Source organism: Sordaria macrospora, chromosome 6 (genome assembly GCF_033870435.1).
Source record: "Sordaria macrospora chromosome 6, complete sequence".
Classification (NCBI taxonomy): domain Eukaryota; kingdom Fungi; phylum Ascomycota; class Sordariomycetes; order Sordariales; family Sordariaceae; genus Sordaria; species Sordaria macrospora.
Genome location: NC_089376.1, coordinates 3,674,370 through 3,698,382, shown reverse-complemented (window position 1 = coordinate 3,698,382; position 24,013 = coordinate 3,674,370). Strand labels below are relative to the sequence as shown.

The 24,013-nt window shown below is 53.2% G+C and overlaps 4 protein-coding genes across 4 annotated transcripts; 1 reads left to right on the top strand and 3 right to left on the bottom strand.

Annotated features, from left to right (window-relative positions):
* The first annotated feature begins 926 nt into the window (after window positions 1-926).
* SMAC4_07644 (translational activator GCN1) lies at window positions 927-10,012 on the top strand. Its single transcript, XM_003351397.2, has 3 exons — window positions 927-1,441; window positions 1,564-8,930; window positions 9,041-10,012. The coding sequence occupies exons 1-3, from the start codon at window positions 1,288-1,290 to the stop codon at window positions 9,629-9,631; spliced, it is 8,112 nt and encodes a 2,703-aa protein (XP_003351445.1). The 5' UTR covers window positions 927-1,287; the 3' UTR covers window positions 9,632-10,012.
* A 1,075-nt stretch (window positions 10,013-11,087) lies between these two features.
* Window positions 11,088-13,544, bottom strand: SMAC4_07643 (uncharacterized protein; the record flags this gene model as incomplete). The annotated part of the gene is made up of 5 exons (XM_003351396.2): window positions 11,088-12,768; window positions 12,827-12,964; window positions 13,033-13,126; window positions 13,207-13,263; window positions 13,329-13,544. 5 exons carry the CDS (start codon window positions 13,542-13,544, stop codon window positions 11,621-11,623), a joined length of 1,653 nt encoding a protein of 550 aa, XP_003351444.1. The 3' UTR covers window positions 11,088-11,620.
* A 2,385-nt stretch (window positions 13,545-15,929) lies between these two features.
* Window positions 15,930-17,181, bottom strand: SMAC4_12706 (uncharacterized protein; the record flags this gene model as incomplete). Its single annotated transcript, XM_066091078.1, has 4 exons — window positions 17,113-17,181; window positions 16,514-16,783; window positions 16,153-16,303; window positions 15,930-16,085 (listed from the first exon to the last, which is right to left on the bottom strand). Coding segments are annotated over exons 1-4 (579 nt in total). The 5' UTR covers window positions 17,115-17,181.
* A 2,063-nt stretch (window positions 17,182-19,244) lies between these two features.
* Window positions 19,245-23,674, bottom strand: SMAC4_07642 (uncharacterized protein). The gene is made up of 2 exons (XM_003351395.2): window positions 23,163-23,674; window positions 19,245-23,061 (listed from the first exon to the last, which is right to left on the bottom strand). The coding sequence occupies exon 2, from the start codon at window positions 22,966-22,968 to the stop codon at window positions 19,417-19,419; it is 3,552 nt and encodes a 1,183-aa protein (XP_003351443.2). The 5' UTR covers window positions 22,969-23,061; window positions 23,163-23,674; the 3' UTR covers window positions 19,245-19,416.
* Window positions 23,675-24,013: the final 339 nt, after the last annotated feature.

The window sequence follows — 24,013 nt, the reverse complement described above, 5'->3', positions numbered from 1 at the left end:
GTTGTTGTGTACTGGGGTAACTCCGGAAACTGAGGCTGTTGATAGGTTTGATTTCAGTTTGGAACCTGGATATGTGGTGATCTGGTGAATTTTATGGTTGAGCCCAACCTGATCTTGAAGCTTGTTGCCGTTGTGACTGTTTGGGTTGTTGTGATAATAACAAAGTACCGCCGGCTGTGATATGACAAAAGCGACACCCGCGACAGGACTGACGCAGTCACCCTTAGGCACAGGCTGCTGTCCGCAGTGGTCCCCCAGTCCCCAGTCCCGCTGTCGTCGGTGACCGTTGTTAGCGCAGCCCACCGTGGGAGCTTCTTCTTGGCCGCTGGCAGTGGCTGGGCAGAAAAATATCGACCGCCTTCTGTTTTCAGAGAGCTGACCCCGCCGTGTCCATGGGACAGCAACTTGGACGAGTGTGATAATTTGACAGTGTCCAAGCACTGGTATCTCGTCGCGTGCCTGACAGGAGCAAGATGGGGGGAGCTGTCCGTCAAATGCAGGTAGCAGAAGAAAATATGAAGATGACAAATTACCAAAGAAAAGAACGGAAAGACACCAGCTCCGGTTTAGTTCGACGTCAGTTCCTGTGAAAATAAGTTGTTTGATTTGTTGTTGTTGTTGTGGTGGTAAGGTAGCTTGAGCTTCACTTTGTTTTGAATGAAGCCGGCGCTGTTTTTGGAGAAAGTTGACTGTGCTGTGTGCTGTAGTGCAGTGACAAAAACGCAAAAGAGGAAGGTGGCACAGTTTCAATAGTCTAATGTTAGCCTCTTCGCTGGAGGAGAGGACGACAGGGACCCTGCCGCTGGGACAAAATGGACAAAGTGGGGTCAATATTTTCTGGGGGCAGGCCAAAGTGGGTTTCCCAATCGCATCGCAGACTGGGAGAGGACGGGAGGAGGAGCCTCACCACCAACGGAAAACAGTTCTACGCCAGAGTAGACTGTAGTTCTAGCTCTAGGTACCACCACCACACCACCTCATCCTACATCACCAACCGGCCTACCTACCGCATCCTTAGGTCAGGTACCTACTACTTCAACACCTCTACGACCTCGGACCAACAAAAGAAGAGGAGGAGTGACATTTCATAACTCCAGTCCGGTCCATTGTTGTCGAAGGAATTCGAACATCACCAAACGACGAAAAGAAAGAAGAGGTTGCTTTGCGCCAACCCTCGACGACGACAACGAGCCACTATCCCGAGTCCCCCGTTGCTCGACCATGTCCCGTTAAGCCTCGACCCCCATATTAGAGACTTCAACAAACAATACCTACCTACCCGACATCATGTCCGAAGACGCCGCCTCCCCCGCCGCGAGCACCCCCAACAATGCGCCCGCCGACTTCCATCTCGTAGCCGCAAAGGCTGCCCTTACTTCCTCGTCTACCACTGCGCGGATTTCCCAGTTGCGCTCCATCGAGGAGAAGATTTCCCAGAAATGTGAGAGGCCAAACACCCACAGCTATAGCTTCGGCAGCAAGACACTACAAGCTAGTTTGGCTACATAAATGAAATTCAAGATCAACAGGCTAACTCTCTGCTTCTGCGCCCTCTCTTGCCAGCCCTCGACCGACCAACAACCCTCGGCGTCCTCAAGGTCCTCTTCTGGACCCATGACTTCTACCATGATCGCCCTTCTCGTACCGCCGTACAAAAGTGCTTGACAGCCCTCGCCAACAACGGAGAGCCCGAAATCCTTACGCCTCTGGTCGCCGCTATCGGCCAGGAAATCAAGAAGGGTGCCATTGCGCCTGGCAGTGCCTTTACCTTGCTTGAATGGTCCAGCTTGTTGGTTCAGAACTTTGCCGGCACTCCTCTATGGGACAAGTTTGGAAAGGACCTCACCCTTTACCTTGCTGAGGCTCTGGAAAAGTGCTGCCAGCCTGCTTCGAGGGGAACCGTCAGCAAGTCCGCCCTCGTCATCACTCGCCGCGCCCTGAGGAAACTGGTTGCTGGAGATGATAGGGAAAAGGCTATTGAGGAGGCTGTCAAGGCTCTTGCTGCCAAGGGAACCGCGTCCACGGCCAAGTATGCTGTCCTGCTCGGTGTCATTGCTGGCGTCTGCTCTAGGAAACCAGAGGCCGTTGCCATCATCGAGAAGCTCAAGAGCCAGTACTTTACCTTCTATACCCGCGAAATTGTTGGTTCCAGGACACAGGTCCCTACACACCAGGCGGCTGCCTTGTCCGATTTCTTCTCGAGCTTTGTCACTCTGGAGGATCTTGACAAGGAGGTCTTCCCGTCGTTGGAGAAGGGTCTGCTCAGAGCCCCTGAAGTGGTGTTGAACGACCTCATGACTCCTCTTGTCGGTGCCCTGCCACAAGACTTCGATCTTTCCGCTGCTTTGAGCGGACGCTTTGTCAAGCCTCTTCTCAACAACATCAAGTCTTCCAATGCCGTCATTCGCAGCGGCGCTGTCACCGTCTTCAAGGGCCTCGCTGCCCGCAGCAAGGACTCTGCCCTTTTGGAAAAGGTGGCTGATGAGGTTCTCAACCCACTAAAGACTGGCAAGCTTGCCTCTGCTGATCACAGAGTCCTTCACTCCGAGATGCTTGTTGCTTTGGTTGTTTCTACTGGCATTGCCAACAAGATTGCCAACGGCCTCCCTCTGGTAACAGGAAAGGAAGGTAACGAGGCAGCCTTGAGTGCCGAGACCCTTGCTCTCAATGCCAGCGCAGTCTATCTTTTGAATGCCGGTGAGGAGGTACCAAAGACTCTTGCTGATGCCTACGTCAAGGGGCTCGGCGAGAAGAAGCTGCCTGTCAGGCGCATCTGGATCCTTCGCGCTGGTGACATTCTCTATGCCTTCAACAAGGAGAGTCAGGAGACACTGCCCGCCAACTTCGTCAAGTTCGCTGAGGCTCTTGTCACTCCTCTCGGAGCCACTTTTGCTGAGGTTGTTGCGAACCCTGCGACTGCTGCTCAAAATGGTACTGTTACCGGCGCTCTTGTTCTTTGCGCTGTCGAGTCTTTGATCCGGAGGGCGGAGAGCTCCACCTTCGAGGCCGTTTACAAGAAGGCCAATATTCAAAAGAACAGTTTGGCCATCACCCCTAAGCCTTCCTACCTTTTCAACCCCAGGATATACGGCAAATTTGCCGATGAGGATCTCAAGTGGCTGACCCGCGCCTTGGTTGCTGTTGCGCCTTTCATCGGCAGCATCGGTCTCCCAGAAAGGGTTGCCTGGGCTCAGGCTTTCATCTACGTGATCAGCTCAGCTGCCACTAGCCCCGAGGTCCGCCGCGACGCCATTGACACTCTTTCCACCCTTTATGCCCAGTCTTCCGCCAAGGCCGAGGGCTCATCGTCTCTCCTCACCGAAACCATTGTGGAAGGTCTTTGGCACTGGATTGAGGCAACCGAGTCAGCTGACAAGGAAAGTGCGGCGGCTTTGGCCAAGTCGGGAACTTCCAACCTCCATCTTGTCCTCAAGGCTATCTGCTTGAAGCCGGAGGAGTACCAGAAGCGCGCTGGCGCGGAACCTGACAAGACCAAGCTCGAATCCCAAATGTGCTCTCTCCTTGTTCTTGCCAAGTCGCAACTCATTCCCAGAGCGAGCTGGATCGATCTCTGCTTGAAGGTCGAGACCGATCCCGGTGAGCTTGCCAGGAAGTATGAGCAGCGCTTGCTCGATGAGATTGTCAACAGGACCCTCTACGAGCAAAAGTCTGAGACGGTGCGCCTGGCGGCCTACAGCGCTGCTGCCGAGCTTGTCTTCGTTGCCCCCGAGACTATGACTCCCCGGATTGTTGACCTCATCCAACAAAACCTAAACGTTTCCGAGGTTCAGTCCGTTGGTCCCCTCGAGGCGGCCATCTTCCGTACCCCTGAAGGAACCGCCTTCGTCGATGTGTTGGCCAAGAAGCAAAACGTTGTTCCCAACAAGAACAATCCCAACTACCACACCCTTAAGTGGGAGGAGGAGCTTCGTGAGCAGATTGCTGCGAAGAAAGGAGTTCAAAAGAAGCTTACTGCTGAAGAGAACGCCAAGGTCAATGCTCAGCTCAAGAAGGAGGCTGAGATCCGTGAGAACGTCAGGCACGTCGCTGCCAACCTTTTGCGCGGCTTTGGCATTGTCAAGGCTCTCGCTACCGGTCCTCCCACCGACGCCAGCCGCTGGATGGGTCCCGCCGTCAAGGCTACCCTTAGTGTCATCAACGCTGGTGCCACTTTGATCACCGGTGAGGCCGGTCCTCTGGCTTTCATCTCCTGCTCAGAGTGCGTCACGTCTCGCGTTGGCCCTATCCGCCCCTTCATTGGTGTCGCTACCCTCAGGGCGCACAATGTTTCCGCGCTCCCCAAGAACCTTACCGAGGAACCTTTTGAGGATCTTATCACTCGTGCGCTCTACCGTCTCAGGTTCGCCGGTGAGCAGCGCCCCTTCGATGTCATCTCGCTCATCTACATCCTCCCGCTCATCCTCCTCGTCCTCGAAAAGGGCGGCTTCGGTTCTACTGCCGATGATAAGGATGCCACGCTCGTCCTTGCCATTGAGTTCCTTTCCTTCCACACCGATGTCTATGCTGATGAGGCTACCCCTCGTGCCGAGATCCTTTCTACTCTGATCAGCTCGATGCAAAACTACAATCAGCACTACAAGATCATCAAGGATTGCTTCTCTGATATGGTCCGCTGCATCGCTCCCAACATCTCTGCTGAGGAGATTGCTGTCCTTTCTCACGGTGCTATTGTGCCCCAGGTCGCCGTTCGCACTGCCGCTCTGCAGTCCATCAGCTCCGACGTTGATATGAGCGAGCTCCCCACCTCGGAAGAGATTTGGATCGCTTGCCACGATGATGTCCCCGAGAACGCTGACCTTGGTCGTGATATCTGGGAGGAGAGCGAGTTCCAGATCACTGAGGAACTTGCCTTCAAGATGCTGTCCTACTTGGAGAGCAAGGATGGCCAGCTTCGTCGCGCTGCCGCCAAGGGTCTTGCCGAAGCTCTCGAGCATAACCCTTCGGCCGTCAACTCCATCCTTGAGAAGCTGAGAGAGTCCTACACTGAGCTCGCCAAGCCTCGTCTTCCTGAGCTCGATGAGTACGGCATGCCCAAGAAGAAGGACCTCGCCGACCCCTGGGAAGCCAGACAAGGTATTGCCCTTGCTTTCCAGGGCATTGCGCCGCTGCTCCAGAAGAACCAGCTCGAGCCCTTCTTTGCCTTCCTCATCGATAACGGTCCCCTGGGCGACCAGAACGGCGCTGTCAGGGCCCAGATGTTGGATGCTGCCAACACTGCCATTGAGATTCACGGCAAGTCCATCCTCGATAAGCTCATGAAGACTTTCGAGAAGACCCTCGAGGCTCCCGATAAGGGCACTGCTTTCGCTGATCGTGTCAACGAGGCTGTCATCATCATGTATGGTGCTCTCGCCCGCCATCTCAAGCACGGCGATGCCAAGATCCCTGTGGTCATCGACAGGCTGATTGCCACCCTGAGCACTCCCTCTGAGACTGTCCAGTATGCTATTGCCGAGTGTCTCCCTCCTCTGGTCCGCACCTGCGGAGACAAGTCCAGCAAGTACATTGAGCAGGTCATTGAGACCTTGATGGAGTCCAAGGACTACGCTGTCCAGCGTGGTGCCGCCTACGGTCTTGCCGGTCTCATCCTTGGCCGTGGTGTCAACTCGCTCAAGGAGCACCGTATCTTGATCACCCTCAGAAGTGCCCTCGAGAACAAGAAGGAAGTCAACCAGCGCGAGTCTGCCATGATTGCCCTCGAGCTTCTGTCCACCATCCTGGGCAGACTCTTCGAGCCCTACGTCATCCAGATCGTGCCTCAATTGCTTGCTGGCTTCGGTGATAGCAACCCCAACGTCCGTGAAGCTGCGTTGCATGCTGCCAAGTCTTGCTTTGCCAAGCTCAGCTCCTTCGGCGTCAAAAAGATTCTGCCTACGCTCCTCGATGGTCTTGACGAGGACCAATGGAGATCCAAGAAGGGTGCTTGCGATTTGCTCGGTGCCATGGCTTACCTTGATCCCCAGCAGCTGGCTCAGAGTCTGCCAGAGATCATTCCTCCCCTTACCGCTGTCCTGAACGACAGTCACAAGGAGGTTAGACTTGCCGCGAACAAGAGTTTGAAGAGATTTGGCGAGGTTATCGAGAACCCCGAAATCCACAGTCTTGTCGACATCCTTCTCAAGGCTCTCAGCGATCCTACCAAGTATACCGACGAAGCCTTGGACTCCCTCATCAAGGTCCAGTTCGTCCATTACCTCGATGCTCCCTCGCTGGCTCTTGTCAGCCGTATTCTGGAGCGTGGTCTCGGCGATCGTTCCAACACCAAGCGCAAGGCCGCGCAGGTCATCGGCTCTCTTGCTCATCTTACCGAGCGCAAGGACCTCGTTGCCCACTTGCCTGTTCTCGTTGCTGGTCTCAAGGTCGCCATTGTCGATCCCGTGCCTACCACTCGCGCTACTGCCTCCAGAGCCCTCGGATCTTTGGTCGAGAAGTTGGGCGAAGACGCTCTGCCGGACCTCATCCCCGGTCTTATGCAGACCCTCAAGTCCGACACCGGTGCCGGAGACAGACTTGGTTCCGCCCAGGCCCTTTCCGAGGTCCTCGCTGGTCTGGGTACTTCCAGACTCGAGGAGACTCTGCCTACCATCCTCCAGAACGTCGAGTCCTCCAAGCCTGCCGTTCGCGAGGGCTTCATGTCGCTCTTCATCTTCTTGCCCGTCTGCTTCGGAAACAGTTTCGCCAACTACTTGGCCAAGATCATTCCTCCCATTCTGTCTGGTCTTGCTGATGATGTCGAGACTATCAGAGAGACTGCTCTCCGTGCTGGTCGTCTCTTGGTCAAGAACTTTGCCGTCAGAGCCGTCGATCTGTTGCTGCCCGAGCTCGAGCGTGGTCTTGCTGACGACAGCTACCGCATTCGTCTCAGCTCCGTCGAGCTCGTTGGTGATCTGTTGTTCAACCTTACCGGTGTCAAGGTCAGCGATGGCGAAGATGAGGAAGAGGATATCGAGACTGTCAAGGAGGCCGGTGCTTCTCTCCGCGAGATCCTCGGAGAGGAGAAGCGCAACAAGGTCCTGTCCTCGCTCTACATCTGCCGCTGCGATACCTCGGGTGCCGTCCGCTCCGCTGCTGTCAGCGTGTGGAAGGCACTTGTTCACAGCCCTCGCATTCTCAAGGAGCTTGTGCCTACTCTTACTCAGCTCATTATCCGTCGTCTCGGCAGCTCCAACATGGAGCACAAGATTATTGCCAGCAACGCTTTGGGCGAGCTTATAAGGAAGGCTGGCGATGGCGTTCTGGCTACTCTCTTGCCCACTCTCGAGGAGGGTCTCCAGACCTCCAGCGATGTCGATGCCAGACAGGGTATCTGCCTTGCCCTCAAGGAGCTCATCGCTTCCGCCTCTCCCGAGGCCCTCGAGGACCACGAGAAGACTCTCATCTCCGTTGTGCGTACCGCGCTTACCGACCGCGACGAAGACGTCAGAGAGGCCGCCGCCGAGGCGTTCGATTCCTTGCAGCAGATTCTCGGCAAGCGTGCTGTGGAAGAGGTTATGCCCTTCCTTCTCACCCTCCTCGCCAATGAGGACGAGGCTGAGAACGCTCTTGCGGCTTTGCTCACCTTGCTCACCGAGACTACTCGCTCCAACATGATTCTGCCCAACCTCATCCCCAGTCTCATCAAGCCTCCTATTTCTTCCTTCAACGCCAAGGCTCTGGCTTCATTGTCCAAGGTTGCCGGCGCGGCTATGAACCGTCGCCTGCCTAGCATTATCAACTCGCTTATGGATAACATTATCAACTCTACTGATGATACCCTCCGTGAGGAGCTTGATGACTCGTTCGACACTGTCATCCTGTCCATTGACGAGTACGACGGTCTCAACATGGTTATGCAGACCTTGCTGCAGCTTCTCAAGCACGACGATCACCGCAGAAGGGCGTCTACTGCTTTCCACTTGGCCAAGTTCTTTGCTTCGGCCGATGTGGACTACTCGCGCTACAACCAGGACATCATCCGCTCTCTCCTGCTCTCGTTTGACGACAGAGATATGGACGTGGTCAAATCTGCCTGGAGCGCTCTTAGCGAGTTCACCAAGAAGCTCAAGAAGGAGGAGATGGAGAACCTGGTCATCTCTACTCGCCAGACTCTCCTCCAGGTCGGCATTGCCGGCGTCAACCTGCGCGGCTTCGAGCTGCCCAAGGGCATCAACGCCATCCTCCCGATTTTCCTGCAGGGTCTTATGAACGGCTCCGCAGACCAGAGGGTGGCTTCGGCCCTTGCCATCTCGGACATTGTCGACCGCACCAGCGAGGCCTCGCTCAAGCCGTTCGTCACGCAGATCACCGGTCCGCTCATCCGTGTCGTCTCCGAGCGCTCCACCGAGGTCAAGTCCGCCATCTTGCTTACCCTCAACAACCTGCTCGAGAAAATGCCCACGGCGCTCAAGCCCTTCCTTCCCCAGCTGCAGCGCACCTTCGCCAAGTCCCTCGCCGACACCTCCAGCGACGTGCTCCGCAGCCGCGCCGCCAAGGCCCTCGGCACCCTCATCAAGTTCACCCCCCGCGTGGACCCGCTCATCGCCGAGCTCGTCACGGGCTCCAAGACGAGCGACACGGGCGTCAAGACGGCCATGCTCAAGGCCCTGTACGAGGTCATCAGCAAGGCCGGCGCCAACATGGGCGAGAGCTCTCGTGCTGCTGTTCTCGGTCTTATCGATACCGAGACCACGGACGAGCGCGACGATACCATGACCATCACCTACGCCAAGCTGTTTGGTGCTCTTGTCAAGAACGTCTCCGATGAGGTGGCTACCCAGCTGCTCAAGAACAGGGTCCTGACTAGAGACTTTAGCAACTCGAGTGTTCTTGCGTTGAATGCGGTCCTGCTAGAGAGCCCCGAGGCGCTGTTGGAGTCGCAGTTGGTGGAGGACGTGCCGGAGGTGCTGTGTCAGGGTATGGCGAGCAAGAATGTGAGTCTTTCTTTCCTTCCCTCGTTTCTTTCCTCGTTTCTTTCCACTTACTTTCCCCTCTCCCTCCGTACAACTCCGAACATAAGGTAGCTAACCTCAATTTCCCACAGCCCTTCATAACAGAAAACTTCATCCTCGCAACCGGCAAATTCCTCCTTTCCCCCCTTCCCTCTTCTTCTTCTGCCTTCGCAACCGCCAAATCCTTCGAAGCAACCAAACCCCTCTTCACCACCATCGCCACCCTGATCCCTCCGGGCCAACCCGTCGATTCGCGCCGTCTCGCCCTGGTCCTCGTGCGCACCCTCGCCCGCACAAACCCGGACCTTGTCCGTCCCCACCTGTCGCTGCTCGCCCCGCCCGTGTTCGCCTCCGTCCGCGACATGGTCATCCCCGTCAAGCTCGCGGCCGAAGCGGCCTTTGTGCAGCTGTTCGCGGTGGCTGATGAGGAAGGCAAGGTGTTTGATAAGTACATGGAGGCACAAGGTGCCGAGATGCCGCCGAATGTCAAGAGGAGTATGCAGGATTACTTTAAGCGCGTGGCGCTACGCTTGGGCGCGCAGATCCGCGAGAGGAGAGAGGCGGAGGGTGGAGCGGGTGGTCTGGGACTGAGTAATGATGAGGCGGAGGATGAGAAGGAACTGATGAGTGTGGGAAGGGTGGATGTCGCCGGGGGGCAGGGGGGGAGTGAGATGTTTGATTAGTTGAGGGTGGTTGTAGGATGGAAGATGGGGATAGATAGAAAGAAGAAGAAGGAGAAGAAAAATGAGGAGAGAGCAGGAGATGTAAAAATCGAAGGAGAAGAGAAGGATATAAATGAGGAAGGAAGGGGAGAGAGATGGAAAGGAGAAGGCGAAAAGGAGTGGATGGGTGTTTAAAAGTAAAAAGTGTTTTTGTACAGTGCAGAAACGATCTAATAGAGCTGCGAATAAGCGGTATGATGAATGTTTTTCGCGTATTGGTTGGTTGGTTGATGCGTTGATCATATTGGTGTCTAAGGGGCGGTGGAGGATGCTTTTAAGGGTACCCCTGAGCGAAGCGAAATGGCGGAAGCCAACCAAATAGAATAGACCCTGACGATCTCTGAGGAGCTTGCACATAAAGAGGTATCTTGTCTCTTGGACAGTTGGAATAGAACGTTTATTTTTACCTTTAATGCAATGATTTAGAACTAATGTCTCGGTCCGATCTCAGAGAGCTGGGTTTCAGAGATCTAGGCATGACACCAATGATAGATATCGTAAATGTTCAATAATTGAAAACATGTGCAAGCCAACAACGATCTTCGTCGAACCAAAGCACAAATGATACCGGCACGAACATCATTGACATGGACCGAAAGATTGCTCATAACATGGAAGCTCTCAAGTACATACGTACTTAACCTCATCCCTTAATTTCATTTTCATTTTCATTTTCATTTTCATTTTCATTTTATTTCGTCATCTTTTGGTCATCTTTGACTTCCTTGGGTAAGGTAAGGTACTTCTAGCCAGGCTCGATGAAGCCATGGTACTTCATACTTTGTAGTTCGTACATATAATTACCTCTTTCTCTTCTCTTCTCTCTGTTTCTCTTCTGAATACCTCTAGCTTTTCGTGCTCCTGTCCGTCCTTCACGTTCAGCTGTTACATCTTCTACCACTATGTACCACCTCTTATTATACAGTAGGTAGGTAAGGTCTAGTACCGTACCTTGACGTTTTCGTTTTGACTTATATCGATCAAATCAATCAACCTTGCTTGCCCTTCCTGTGTCTTTACCTCCTCGGACGCCGTATATCTCATCCAAAGCGAGATCGAGTCTTTGACGTTTCGATTCATTGTCCTCGCAAGAACAATGGGAATTATACAGGACTGGCCTACATTTGTACATCCCGTAAAACTTTGACATTGGTATTGTGGATCGATGGCCGAGTGACGAAGCAAAGAACATCTACAGCTGAGGTCTCAAAACCAATTGTGTATTTTGTTTGTGTATCCGCATGATTTGGAGTGCAGTTCTTCTAGTTGAGATTGAGCGGCCTGAAAGTTCTGAGAGTTCTTTTAAAGTTTGAAGATGTGAACTGTAAAATGTTCCTTGACGATTATTGTAACAGATTCTTCCTTCATGACCTTCCGCCACACTTCAAGCATCATCAAGTTGGCAAGCAGAGTTGTGTTGAGTTATGAAACCATAAACCATTTTGATATATAAAAGCAAACAAACAACTGACGCCGTACGTAACCCGTAATGTTAAAGTGAAAGGCCGCGCAGCTAACAACAACACATATATACAAATACATCCATCCGTCCAATCCATTCCGCTCCATCATGGAGATGTTAGTCCCGTTTCCAGATAACCGCGTAGACAAAGTAAAGAAAAAACATAACAAAGGCGGGAGTGACTGTTAAACTCACTCTGCCCCAACTCTTCCAACACTCCTTTTATGCTCGTCTCTTCTTGTTCTCGCCTTCGCCTCGGCCTAACCTTGGCCTTGGCCTGCCTGTGAACCTCTTGCTCCTGACCCAGACGAAGAGGCAGAACCAGAAGCCTCAATACCGCTTCCCATCAACTCAATAAGCGATGGTTGCGGCTTCCTAGTATTCCTTCCGCCATTTCGGCTTCCAAATCCAATCCCATTACCACCACTTCCCTCATTCCACTTCGGCGTCACCATTTGCACCTCCCCCGAAAACGACCCGTCAACACCCTAAGACGACTGGTCCCAAGGGCAAGGATACGTACCCACCCAGCTCTCCACCTCGCTCCTAAGCTGGACAATCTCTGGGTCTGTCTCGCCATTACCCAAGTACTCCATAAAAGTCTTGATGCGGTTGGCCGCCTTCTCGTTGCCCTTCTTGATGGCATCCTCCTTCGCCGCCTTGTTGATGCGCACAGCAATGGTCACAGCGCGATCGATAATATCCGCTACACGCGCAAAGTCCTCCTCATTGAAACCGCGGGTGGTCATGGCGGGGGTGCCGATGCGCAAGCCACCGGGGGTAAGAGCGGACTTGTCGCCTGGCACGGTGTTCTTATTGGAGGCTACGCCTACGAGTTCGAGCACGCGCTCGACGCGGGAGCCGTCGATGCCTTGGGGCTTGAGGTCAATCAGAACCAAGTGATTGTCGGTGCCTCCCGAAACGATGGTGTAGCCGAGGCCGTTCTTCTCCTTGGGTTCACCGAGGCGGGTGGCGAGGGCCTTGGCGTTGGCGAGGACTTGGCTCTGGTAGGCGCGGAACTCGGGGGTCTGAGCCTGCTTAAGCGCGACGGCCAGGGCGGCAATGGTGTGGTTGTGGGGACCGCCCTGGTGGCCGGGGAAGACGGAGGCGTTGATGGGGGTCTCGAGGTTGTACATCTCCTGCTCGCCCTTCTTGTTGGTGCGACGGACGCCGCGGCGGAAGAAGATCATGGCGCCGCGAGGGCCGCGGAGGGACTTGTGGCTGGTGGTGGTAACGATGTCGGCGTGGGTGAAGGGGCCGGGGAGGACCTTAGCGGCGACGAGACCCGAAATATGGGCCATATCGGCCATGAGGTAGGCGTTGACCTTATCACAGATCTCGCGGAGACGGGCGTAGTCGATCAAACGGCTGTAGGCGGAGGCGCCGGCAACAATGATCTTGGGGCGGTAGGTGATGGCCAGCTCCTCGAGTTTGTTGTAGTCGATGTAGCCAGTCTTCTCATCGAGACGGTAGGGGAGGGTCTCAAAGTACTTGGAAATGAAGGAGATCTTCTTGGTGGGTGTCTGGTAACCGTGCGAAAGATGGCCGCCGTGGGGGAGATCGAGGCCCATCAAGCGGTCGTGGGTATCCATGAGGGCCGAGTAGACGTAGAGGTTCGCAGGGGCACCGGAGAGGGCTGGACAGGCTTCATGTTAGCCCGGCGCATTTCTGTGGGAAGCTGTAGAGATACTCACCCTGTACGTTGACACCCCATTCCTTAGCATCCAAACCGAAGGTCTCGAGGGCTCTGTCCTGGCATAACCTCTCGGAGGCATCGATGAACTCGTTACCGCCGTAATAACGGGCTCCAGGATAGCCTTCAGAGTACTTGTCTTTTTTGTTCAAATGTCAGTTCCTGGTCTCCATGTTCCCATCTTCTCTCTCTCTATTTCGAACGTACTCTGCATGGGGCTTCCTAGAGCATCGAGGACGGCCTGGGATGTGAAGTTCTCGGAAGGAATAAGGTTGATGAACTGCTTCTGTCTCTGCTTCTCCTACATGGCCAAACAAGATGGTGTTAGTTCCCATTACATGCGACAGACAGACAATTGCTTCAGGAAGTAGAGTCGCGAACCTTTTCGATAATATCATACATGACAGGATCGGCCGTCTGCAAGTGGGAAGCGAGCAACTGCGGGCACTTCAAGTTAGCGACATCATCACCATAACACACCACCACCACTTCTGGAAGCGCACCTTTTGCTGGTTGTCATTGGCGATAGACGACGAGGCGAACCTTCTCCAGGTCTTGGGCGCCAACCCCGCGCTCCTCTGTCCTTGCAACTGTATCCGGGAAGCAGAAGTGGCGGCGCGGCATGTTGTCGAGGTCAGAGTCGCGGCGGAAGTGGTAGAAGCGGCGGCAGCCCGGCGGGCGCAGGCGCGCACAGCAGCTGTGCTCTGGAAGCTCGACATGACGTGTGTTGTTGGCGAACTTTTTTACTGGAATTGTTTTTGTTGTTGTTGACTGAAATGGTTAGAAAAGGGAAATGCCAGACAATATGTTACTACGGGTAGATAGTAGTCACTGGCTGGTGGATAGATACGGCTATGGATATGGGACGACAAGATACGGTACGGGCACGGCAACGGGATCGGCAACGACGAGAAGAGAATGACGGATGGGAAAGTTACCCTGCAACTACCATACTGACACAGCCAATCCAATCCACTGTAACAGACAAGACCCGAGCCCGAGGATAAGACGGCTCTTTGCTTGGATCTTCCCTTTTTCTTTTCTCAAGCAGATGACTCCCAATGTCCCCAAAGGAAGGAAAGAGTTATGTAATTAGTCCCCGGTGTTAGTCAAGTCATTACCCGGGGTTGGTGATGGTCCATGTTGTTTGTATTTCAGCTACCCTTCATAATTGCTTCAAGCTCTCTCTCGTTGTTAGCAATAGTACGATTTAGCACCACTACCATCTTCTAACTTGACCTCCCAAAAGACAGCCGTGATCTCGTACCACAAGTTCACAACTCCCCTCAATCTCGGGGAGGTTGGACTTTCCACATGAACAACGGCAACCGAACCGGCCATAGTTACGGGTCACTACCCCACCAACACATGACAATGGCTCACAAACCCGGCTGTTGATGGCCAGGTTCCCCGAACTCTTGCCAATCCATCACAGCGCAGCGGCTAACATCTCTCATACTGTTCTAACACCATTCTCCTACATCACTCCCCAAAATCTGTTAAGGTCACATCATCCCCACCTCCGACCTCCGATCTAGTCCGACCTTCCCCAAACTGCTCTGGAGCCTCTGGGGCGCTCTTGCCTCGCTCCCCCGTTCACACAAGCATTGACCAGCAAACCCTTGCCCCAAGTTTTAGTCTTTCTAACCAATCACAGCCCGTCATCTTTTCAATTTCCAACCCCACAGAAAGCGTTCGTCCCCCTCCTTGCTGCGTGTCCTCCCCCTCTTGCCTCCCCGCCGTCCCTCTGCTGCCTCTCCCTCATAAAACCCCGTGCCCCTGTCCCAGCTTTTGCTCTTTTTTTTTCTCTTCTTTTTTTCTTCAATCAACTAAACTGGGTATGATGAGCCCGCTAAACGCCAGCTTTGTTCTTCCAGTGTTCTTCGGGACGCTCTTAGGCGAGACGATAGCTGAAATGTCCTGGCACACCACTCACCACTCTGAGAGGGACAATTTGAGGAAATCTCTGACCCAACACAAATGAGTTTCTGTTGATGCACGATTCGTAGCAAACGATCGTTTTATACAGGTCTGGGGACTTGTTCTTTTATGCTTTAGATAGTTGCTTTGTGTTGGCGTTGATGAGGCTAGGACAGGAGTGACGACGGGATGGTAGTGATGATGGAGGCTGCTCATGAGGGGCATCCGGTAGAGTCACTCGGAGAGGAGTTGGCATGTTTATGATGTTGACATGCTGGAGAGTTGAGACATGTTGTGGGCTTGCTCTCCACGTCTTCTACGCTACGTTGTGATGATGTGTTGACCGTTGAACGTTGACTGTCTGGTCGTGACAACGAGGTGCGAAGCGGAGCGCGATTTTTCTGGTGTTGATGACCTCCTACTCCACATATCCTCCGTCGATCACGTTTGATGGGCGATGCGGTTCTCTCCCGTGCCATCGGCAGTTCGATGACGATGCCGTCCTCATTTCAGACTTCATGTCAGTGCTTCCTGGGCGTGGTCAACAGATCAAGATTCGAGGTCACGGTGAGAGAACGATTTCCCAGGGAGGTTGGCGACGTGTTCTTGCCCAGACACGAAATTACATCACCACATGCAAGCACTTAAATCGCGAAAATGTTCATATCATGGTCGATGAAGAAGACGTGAATTGGTATCATAGTTAAAGAGTCAAGCACGCACTGCAGAAAGAAACATTCTGGGAAAACAGCAGCTTGTGCTCAACAACGACGTAATCGCATTGTCTCCTTGCATCCCGTCCCTTTCGACTTCTTGTCCCGACCGACACGCGAGTTGTGTCGGCGATCAAGAGCCTCAATGATATCTTTGCTCGGAAGCGCCAACTGAATCTTGGTCCTTCGACTGACATTCCCTTGTCGCCCATGCCAGACGGTACATTGCAAAACGCCCACAGCCATCATCCTTTTGCTGTCGCCGGTGTAGTAGATATCACCAACAGTACCCCTCGTCAAGTGAAAGCACCATCAACTAGGGAAACCCGGACGACCAGAAGCGGATATCCACGCGTAGATTTTGGAGATGTAGAGAGAATTGCGACCAGAAAAAGAAGCCCAACCGATTACTCCGAATGCAAGGCCGCCAATATGTCCGTCTTCTTCCATTCACGTCATCATCCCAGTAATCTACTTGGACTCCTCCTCCTCGCCGGTGAGAGCGTTGCGCTTGGCAGCCTGGCGCTCGAGCTTGCGCTCGCGAGCAGCCTTGGTGCGGGCACGCTTGGCGTCCATCTCCTCCTTGATAGCCTTCTCGCGAGCCTTCTCGGCCTTGGCACGGTGAATCTGTAGTAACGACGTCAATATCCATCCTCCAACTGTCTTCCTCCGCTCGGGTTTTGGGTATACGTACGTGCTCAACGAGGGCACGCTTGTGCTTGAAGGTGTTACCCTTGGCGAGGTGGTAAAGCTCGTGGTAGAGGTGCTTGTCGATCTTGCCGGAAGCACGGTACTTCACGAGAAGACGGCGGAGGACCCTCTGGCGACGCATCCACAAAACCTGCCTGTAATCGTAGAAATCCCTCCGTCAGCAAAGACCATTCCCCATGAAATGTTGTCGCTCCAAGACATTTGCCACCCCCTCCTTGACTCCTCAATCATGTCCTCCACCAGGCCCAAGCGTAGCCTCCCATAATAACTCGTCCCATGCGATGATGATGACCCTCCTCTTGCTAAATGTCTTGGTCGTAGTGATTTGTTCGGGTTGTACGTACTCGGGCATGCGGGCATCGGCGGTACCCTTGCGCTTACCGAAGCCGCGGTGACGGCCAATGCGGCGGGCAAGGTTGAGCTCACGCGCGCGGGAGCGCGAGTGCATGGTGACGGGCTTCTTGATGATGAGGCCATCGGCAACGAGCTTGCGGATCGTCTGGCGAGAGTTGGCGTTGCTGATCTCGGAGACCTCATTGGGGTCGAGCCAGATCTTGCGCTGGCCGACGCCCAAGACGGAGGACGCGAGCCGCTTCTGGGTCCTCAGGTTAACCCTGAAAGGCGCGGAAAAAAAAAAAAGTCAGCCAAACTGCATCTTGGGAAATGTCCGAATTCTGTTGATCGTGTCGCTTTGTCGATTTTGATGGCGCGGTGTTGTGGTGATTGATGCGTGATGATGATGGGTGACGGTGGTGATGATGACTTCTAGCCGGGAACAAGCAGTTTTGGCGATTCTGACGAAAACGACAAAGAACCACCCTTGTGTTTATTTGCTGAGCGCTTCATTTGAAGTTCCTCTCCCTCAGAATCGCCAAAATGCTCGTTCCCGCGGCCATTTCTCTCATTTCGCGAACGAATGGGACGGCATGACGATGCTACTCACATCTTGACGGATTTCTGCGTGGATGGTCGGGTCTGGTTGACGATGGATTGAAATTTCCACGGGCTGAGGGGGAAGGTCGGAATCTCTAGAATTTCTCACACCAGCAGTTTGTGGGTTTCGCCGGGTGGGGACCCAGCGAGCCTGCCATTGGCGAGGGTTAGTGAGGGCTGTCACGGGGTGGGTCACGTGCACGGACTCAGCCAGCAGCAGCAGCCGCCAGCGGGAACCGCAATTGCCATTCACTTCATCAACACCCAAACACCATTCCGTTCTGTCCACTCTTACCACCTGGTGTCTTCACTTCGCCCAGGTTTTGCCTCGTGCCTTCCTCTTACAGTCAAATTAGGTCGGCAGCGTTGCCGGTGTCCGTGCCAACCAATTTCCGAGTTTCGTGACGGTACTTTGCCGGTCCACCATGTGGCAAGATCAATAGCGCTGTGCACGCCGTTAGCAAATGTCGCAGCACTTCTCAGCACTTGCTGTTAGCAGACTGCACGCATGTTCCGTTCCCGTTCTGGCACTTACACGACACTCACGATCACGAAGATGACCACGACCAATGGAAGTGGGGTTCATGAAATGATCACCTAATGACTCCTCAAGTGCCAGTTGTTAACTGGCTTGTAATGGCTTGTCCAGTAACCCTTATTTCCGTCTTCTTTGCCGACGATGTGCACGAGGAACAACACCGCACCAACTTCACGATGATTCATGATGGTTCACAATGATATATGGCTGATGAGCAGAGTAAACCAAAAGGACGTCCCTGGTAATCCTATGGCTGCATCAACTGAAGGTGCATTCTTGAGATTCCCAGCCACGTCACAATCATTCTCCTAAATAAAGAGGTGTCTTAGTTCGTCGACGAAGATCGAATTGCAAAGACTTGCCCTTTGCTACATCCCTCTCCGCCTCTCCCCGTCGATATGTACAAGAACTGAAGCAGAAAGGCCTAGAAGGAAAGGTCTCAACAGAAACACTTAGGGACAGACCTACCAGGATCTCGGAATCTCTACTAAGTAAATACGAGCCCAGTCACAAACTATCCAATATGTGTTAAAGTATGTATGGTTTAGGTAAAAGTCCAACATAACTGCTGGACACAGAAACAGGCATCCGAAGCACACGCGGTTCCCCTCCTGTCCTTCTTACAACAACAAAAACATATTGCGTTGCGCTGATACAGGCCAAGTATGAAGCATCACCCTATGAGCCTTTGTGATACTCCCGAAGACGCCACGAGAATGAAACCAAACATTGGAACAGTCCAAGACACCTGACCTATCTCGCTTTGGCCATGTACCTAGGTACGAAAGGCCGTCGCAAAAGATATTATACCTACCTTAGGTAGAGACCACAATGAGGTGGTGAGAACACATCGCGGCCAGAGTTCCTTACATCTAGGGACGGGGCTTCTATTTTCAGGAACTAGGCTTTACTAAGTACCTTGTAGCTGTACATACCCAAACTTGGCTTATCAGAGAGGAATGAAAGGGCTGTTCAAATGTCGTGCGAATGTGCGCCCAAAGTGTGTTACTGTAGAATAGTGACCGGGGCGTGTTCGGTTTACTTTCACGACCGCTCGACTGACTACCTAGGAACACCTTAATGGCCAAGCACCTTTTGTCCGCTTTGATTGTTACCGGGAAGACGAGCATCAGTTTATTGATAATCACAAGTAATTGACCTGTAACGAAGGGAACCACAGAGGGCAAAGGTATCGAGAAACTACCTCAAGAAATGCTGAGAGCGTCCTCAACTTCGAGGTAAGCCCGTTGTTACATCGTATTCTTCTGCCCAGGCCGAAACAGCAGGAAATAAGACTCTTTACGTGATCGTTTGACACTCTCCAAGCTAATTCCAGTTCAGTAGGTAGTATACTATACCGCTCGTTACCATGTGTGCTTCATACTGGACCCGGTATCTACCTACCTTGACTGCTCCCACACTACTAAGAACGCGAAATACGATAATTTCCGTGATCTGTTGTTTACCTTATCCCGGAATCTATCCATCCACATAAAGTCCACGAGACTTCGAGATAGCTTCACACTCTTACCGCTATGGACCAATAAATTTATGATTTGAATGTGCATGTGATGGTCAATAGCGCATGTATTGATCAACGCATAGTGCGGTGAACACAGAGTGACGAAGTTAATGGTTGAAATATGAAGTAAAGACGACGGGTATAATTTTCCCAATAATCACCACTATGTCATTTATCCAGAGATACTCGCTTTCCCTAGATGTCCTCGACTTCCCCTCTGATCGCCTCGCTGGGTTGGCTGCTTCGACCATCTCTTACTTCTCCTCGCCATCCTTCCTAGCAACATCCCTTGCCACCTTCTCCTTCTTCGCATCGGTATCACCCTCATCCCGAATAGCAGCGGCGCTCTTCTTACCTGCACTCATTTTTTCTTCCTCGCCTACACTTGCCGTTTTTTTTCCCCCCTCGACAGCCTCCTTTTCCTTCTCCACAACCGTCTCCCCTGAAACGCTTCCACTTGCATTGACCTCCTGTTTACCAACCGAAACCACATCCTTCCCAGCATCAAAAGCAGCAGCAGCAACAGTGGCAGCATGATCCTTCTCCTCAGCAGCCTCAGCAGCGACACTAGCACGCCTTTCCTTACCGTCACCAGAGACGGGAACAGCCGGGCCAGCACTGCCACCCAGCACCTTGGCAACAGCACTCCTTTGCTTGAAAGCCCTGTAGTATTTGACAAGGTATCCCTCCCCGAAAAATAGGACGTTTTCGTCACCGCCTACGTAGGTGACTATCTCATGGAGAGCGGGCCATAAGGCGTAGTCAGCTGGCGAAGGAACCTCGCCGCCGCAGATGTAGAAGGATGGCAGTTGGCTGGTTGCGGTTGTGTCTGTTTGTTTCTTATCATCCTGCGCAGTGTCTTTGAGTTGTTGCTGATGCTTCTCTTCAGGTGCTTCCGGCGCAGTTGCTTTGCTGTCCGTGGCGTTCGTGGTTGTGGTCGTCGCCGCGACAGCATGAGCAGCCTCCTGTGCATATTCCTCCCAGTGCTTCAGCGTCTTCTCACAAAGTGCTTGCTTGACTTCCTCCGTGTTCATGCCCGCCGACCTATTAAGCAGCCAGTTCCAAGCCTGCCACAACTCGTCTGCCTGGTCCAGCCTCGCAAACCTCTTGGCCACTTGGGCCGGGATCATCTGATCATACCTTCTACCCGCCCCGTACACAGCGTCCAAATATCTCAGGATGTTGACGTCCCCAATTACTTCCGTCCGCGCCGGATCATTATCAATGAACTTGACTCCGACCTTAACCTTCTTTCCTTCAGCTTGCTGCTCGTCCTCGCCTGAGCCACCCGAACTAGAAGCGTCAATAGCACCCTTGGCAACTCCAATCCCCATATCCGCCAGCGCCAGCGCCACCCTCGTGTTCTCCACCGTGCACGCCCTTCCCTTGACGCTGCCCGCGAAGAACCTCTTCGGGCTGCCCATATGTAAAACATTGAAGCCCGCTCCATAGTTCTTCTCCCAATCAAACTCTGAGGAATGGTTCTCGTGCCCGAAAGCCTGCAGCATCCTAACCGCCTCGTCCGTTTGACCGTTCACTACCAGCTGAGCTTCGTCCTTGGTTTTGCCTACGGCGCCCTGACCCCAGATTTTAGTCTGGGTAGAGTCCAGGAAGGTGCCGATTTGTCGGAAGGTCAGGCTGATGCGCGCGCCCGAGTAGGCTAGTTCGGAAGAGGACTTGTCACGGTCAGAGCGCTTGTCGGGACGGATGGCGTGTAGCCAGCGCATGTTGGTTTGGAGACCCATGCGGAGGAGGGAGTTGTGCGGAAGAGGGGCGCGCTGAATTTGGCGTTTGGCCTTTTCTTCTGCCGATGTCAGGGAGGTTGAAGGTGTCTTGGTCTCAGTCGTTGCTTCGTCCTTCTTGTTCTTGTCCTTGGGTGGTCGCTTGGTGCGAAGGACCATGGTTCGTTCAGCTCCGAGACTGACATTGGCGATATAACTCCCGCGGACAATGTCCAAGGTCTTGTCGCTGTGCTCGCTGATGTAGTCATTGCTATTGCGGTAGTGCTGGATGAGGACGTGGTTGAGTGGATGGCCGAGGTGCTTTTCGATCTCCTTCTTGATAGAAAGGACGGTGGTAGAGAAAGGGAGGAGCGGCGGTGACTCGTCTGCTGGATGACGGTATACTGGCATGTTTCCTTCGTCGTCGATGGCACCCTGGACGGCGATGCGTCGTGGGACTTCACCGCCCAAATGGGACATGCCAGCCCAGCTGACCTCTTCCAAGAGGCGTTCAAAGGCATCGGCAGCGAGATCGGACGAAAGAGCATTGGTGATGACACGAGTGTCCCCCTCACAGAGAGGTTCAGACACAGCGGGCTTCTGATGATCTTCCATGGTGTTTGATGACGTCTTTGTAGGAGTTTCTGCAGAGTCGGTAGACGACCGTGGGCTGTTGGGATCTGGCTGGTTTGTTGTTGTAGAGTTTGACGGGGTATCCTTGGTTGGTTCCTGCGCTTCGGCCGAGATCCGATCTTTGATGTTCTTCTGGGCTTGGGACGACGAGCTTGATGATGAGCTCTTTGAGGTTTTGTTGCGTCGGAATTTGGGCTTAACGGCTACTCTTGTACGCTCTGAAGACGGGGAGGGGCTGACACCATCGATCCCTTCTGCGTCGAGTAAGCCCGAGGAGCTAGATGGCGATTGGCTAACTCGTCCTACGTTTCGACGCTTGATGGCTAACAACTCTGACTCAATGTTGTCAATTTCATCCTCGGAAGCAACTTCCAAGGGCGCAAGACCGTCGATCAAGCGATTCGATAGATCTCCACGGGTTACCATGGGCTGTGTAAGAGGTACATTAGCGTTACTGGGGGCTTGGCAATCTTGTGGCGCGGCAGAGCTGCCTGATCTTGTGGTCTTTGGCTCGACCGGAGAAATATCACTGCGCTCTATTGACACCTTGGCCATTGTTGGTGAAAGGCCTGTAGACTGACTTGTAGCAGCCTCTGGAATAACGGGCGAAATTCTACCTCCGTCTTTATCGTTATCTGCCTTTCCGGGCTTCGTGACGTCTCGGCTTCCACTCGATGGTTTTTTCACATGCCCGGGCTTCGCCAGATGTTTGGGCTGAGCACGCTGTAACTTCTCAATGAGAGCTGGGGAGTCCAGGAGATCGCAACCTGTGAGCTTCTCTAGTTGACGGATGGAATTTGCGTGTCGCCCGAATGACCGGTAGCCGCAGCAATCCTCCACGATTGTGATGTCGTAGCCATGTTTTCCGGCTTCCAAGGCGGTCGCAAAGACGCCCACATTGGTAAGGGAACCACAGACGTACATCTCCGTTACAAATCGCATTCTCAGCTGTAGAACAAGTTGTGATTGACCCGGAGGAAATGCGCTGTAGTGTGATTTGGTGGTTACGAAGTCGCGACCACATATGATAGAGTCCTGAATCTTGGGCGGAAAATCGGCTCCTGAAGTGCCCTTCCGGACGCAGCTCGGTTTGTCAACACCGTCCACGACGGTCAAGAACGCCTCGTCGAATTCCATGAGCGTTTCGTCGTGCTCTTTGGAGTTGGCCCGCCTTCCTCGAGAAGGCCGTATTGACAGATCGGATAATACAATGGTGTCTCCCTCGGTAGCCAGGGGGCGATGCTGTTCGAACTCGCTTCGAACCCATACGACATCGCCGGCACCGGAATCACGGAAGACCTTTACCAGTTCCAGAATGCGATCGACAAAATTGTCTGGTTCGTTCACGGGCAAAGCACCATCGGGAGATACGAAATCGTTCTGAAGGTCGACGACTATGAGTGCTTTTCTGGTCGGAACGGCGGGCATTGCCGCGGCGCTGATGGGAAACATGGCGGTAGGACGTGTATGCTTTTGCGGTTGCTATTTGGCGATATTCGATGTATAGAGGATATATGATGATAGGTAGTTGATATTCGTCTAAATCTTTGGGGGATGTCAGCAACGAACCAGGGTCCGATGTCAGCGTGGATGCCGTGGCCCGGGAGGCACGGAATGATGGGACGCCAGCGAGATGAGAAACATACAATCATTGTCATGTTTTCAGGATCTAGGAATGCCTGTGGGCTGAAAAGATATAGCCAGTGCTGACCAGCTGTTCCGGACAAGCCCACGGGTTGCTGTTGATATAGCTGTAAGGCAGATCGTTGGATTATAAGATGACTGCTGTTGTTCCACCACATGAGTGGTGCTGAATACTGATAGTTGGACTCGGCCGAGTGAAGAGTGTCAGGTGTTGATAGCCTATACAAGATGAATTCGGGAATGTCGGAAGCGCATAGGTGGATAGGTAAATGGGTGATGCGCGTAGGTGATGGGGATGAAGAGGAGATATGTGAGGTGAGTTGTTGAAAGTGGGTAGAGAGAGGTAAGAGGTAACGGATCGCCCCGAACAAGGATGAAAACTTAATCGCCGGTTATCCACATCCGGGCCGTCACCACCCACGAACGACCACATGGCCGGCCGGGGAGGACGGAAGAGGGAGAGCCGTAGAACGGTGGAGAGAGGCTGAAGTAAAATGTACCCAGAAATTTTGACAACTGGTCATAAACTCCAGAGTATCGTGATGACAGAAGCAAACATCAAGAGAGAGGGAAATGTACACTTGTAAGATTCTCAGGCATCATGGGGCATGACTTGATGGTTTGCCCAACACTTGTTGCGCGAACATCGGAATAGGGACATTCAGCTGGAGATGTGTGTGTTGATGGGTGGGTAACAACTGAAGTCAAAGATGGACTTGACTCTTTTTTTTTCTTCGCTCTCTCATGCCAAGAGCAAGAATGCGAGACAGCGTGACGAAACTAGCCTCTCTGGTTGGACAGCTTTCTCCAAAAAAAGATAGTGTCCTGCAGTGACGGGAATCAGAGTGAGGAA

Coding starts and splice junctions, on each gene's coding strand:
- SMAC4_07644 (XM_003351397.2), top strand. CDS start 1,288: ATGTCCGAAGACGCCGCCTCCCCCGCCGCGAGCACCCCCAACAATGCG. Junction 1,442..1,563: donor GGAGAAGATTTCCCAGAAAT/GTGAGAGGCCAA, acceptor CTCTCTTGCCAG/CCCTCGACCGACCAACAACC. Junction 8,931..9,040: donor AGGGTATGGCGAGCAAGAAT/GTGAGTCTTTCT, acceptor AATTTCCCACAG/CCCTTCATAACAGAAAACTT.
- SMAC4_07642 (XM_003351395.2), bottom strand. CDS start 22,968: ATGTTTCCCATCAGCGCCGCGGCAATGCCCGCCGTTCCGACCAGAAAA.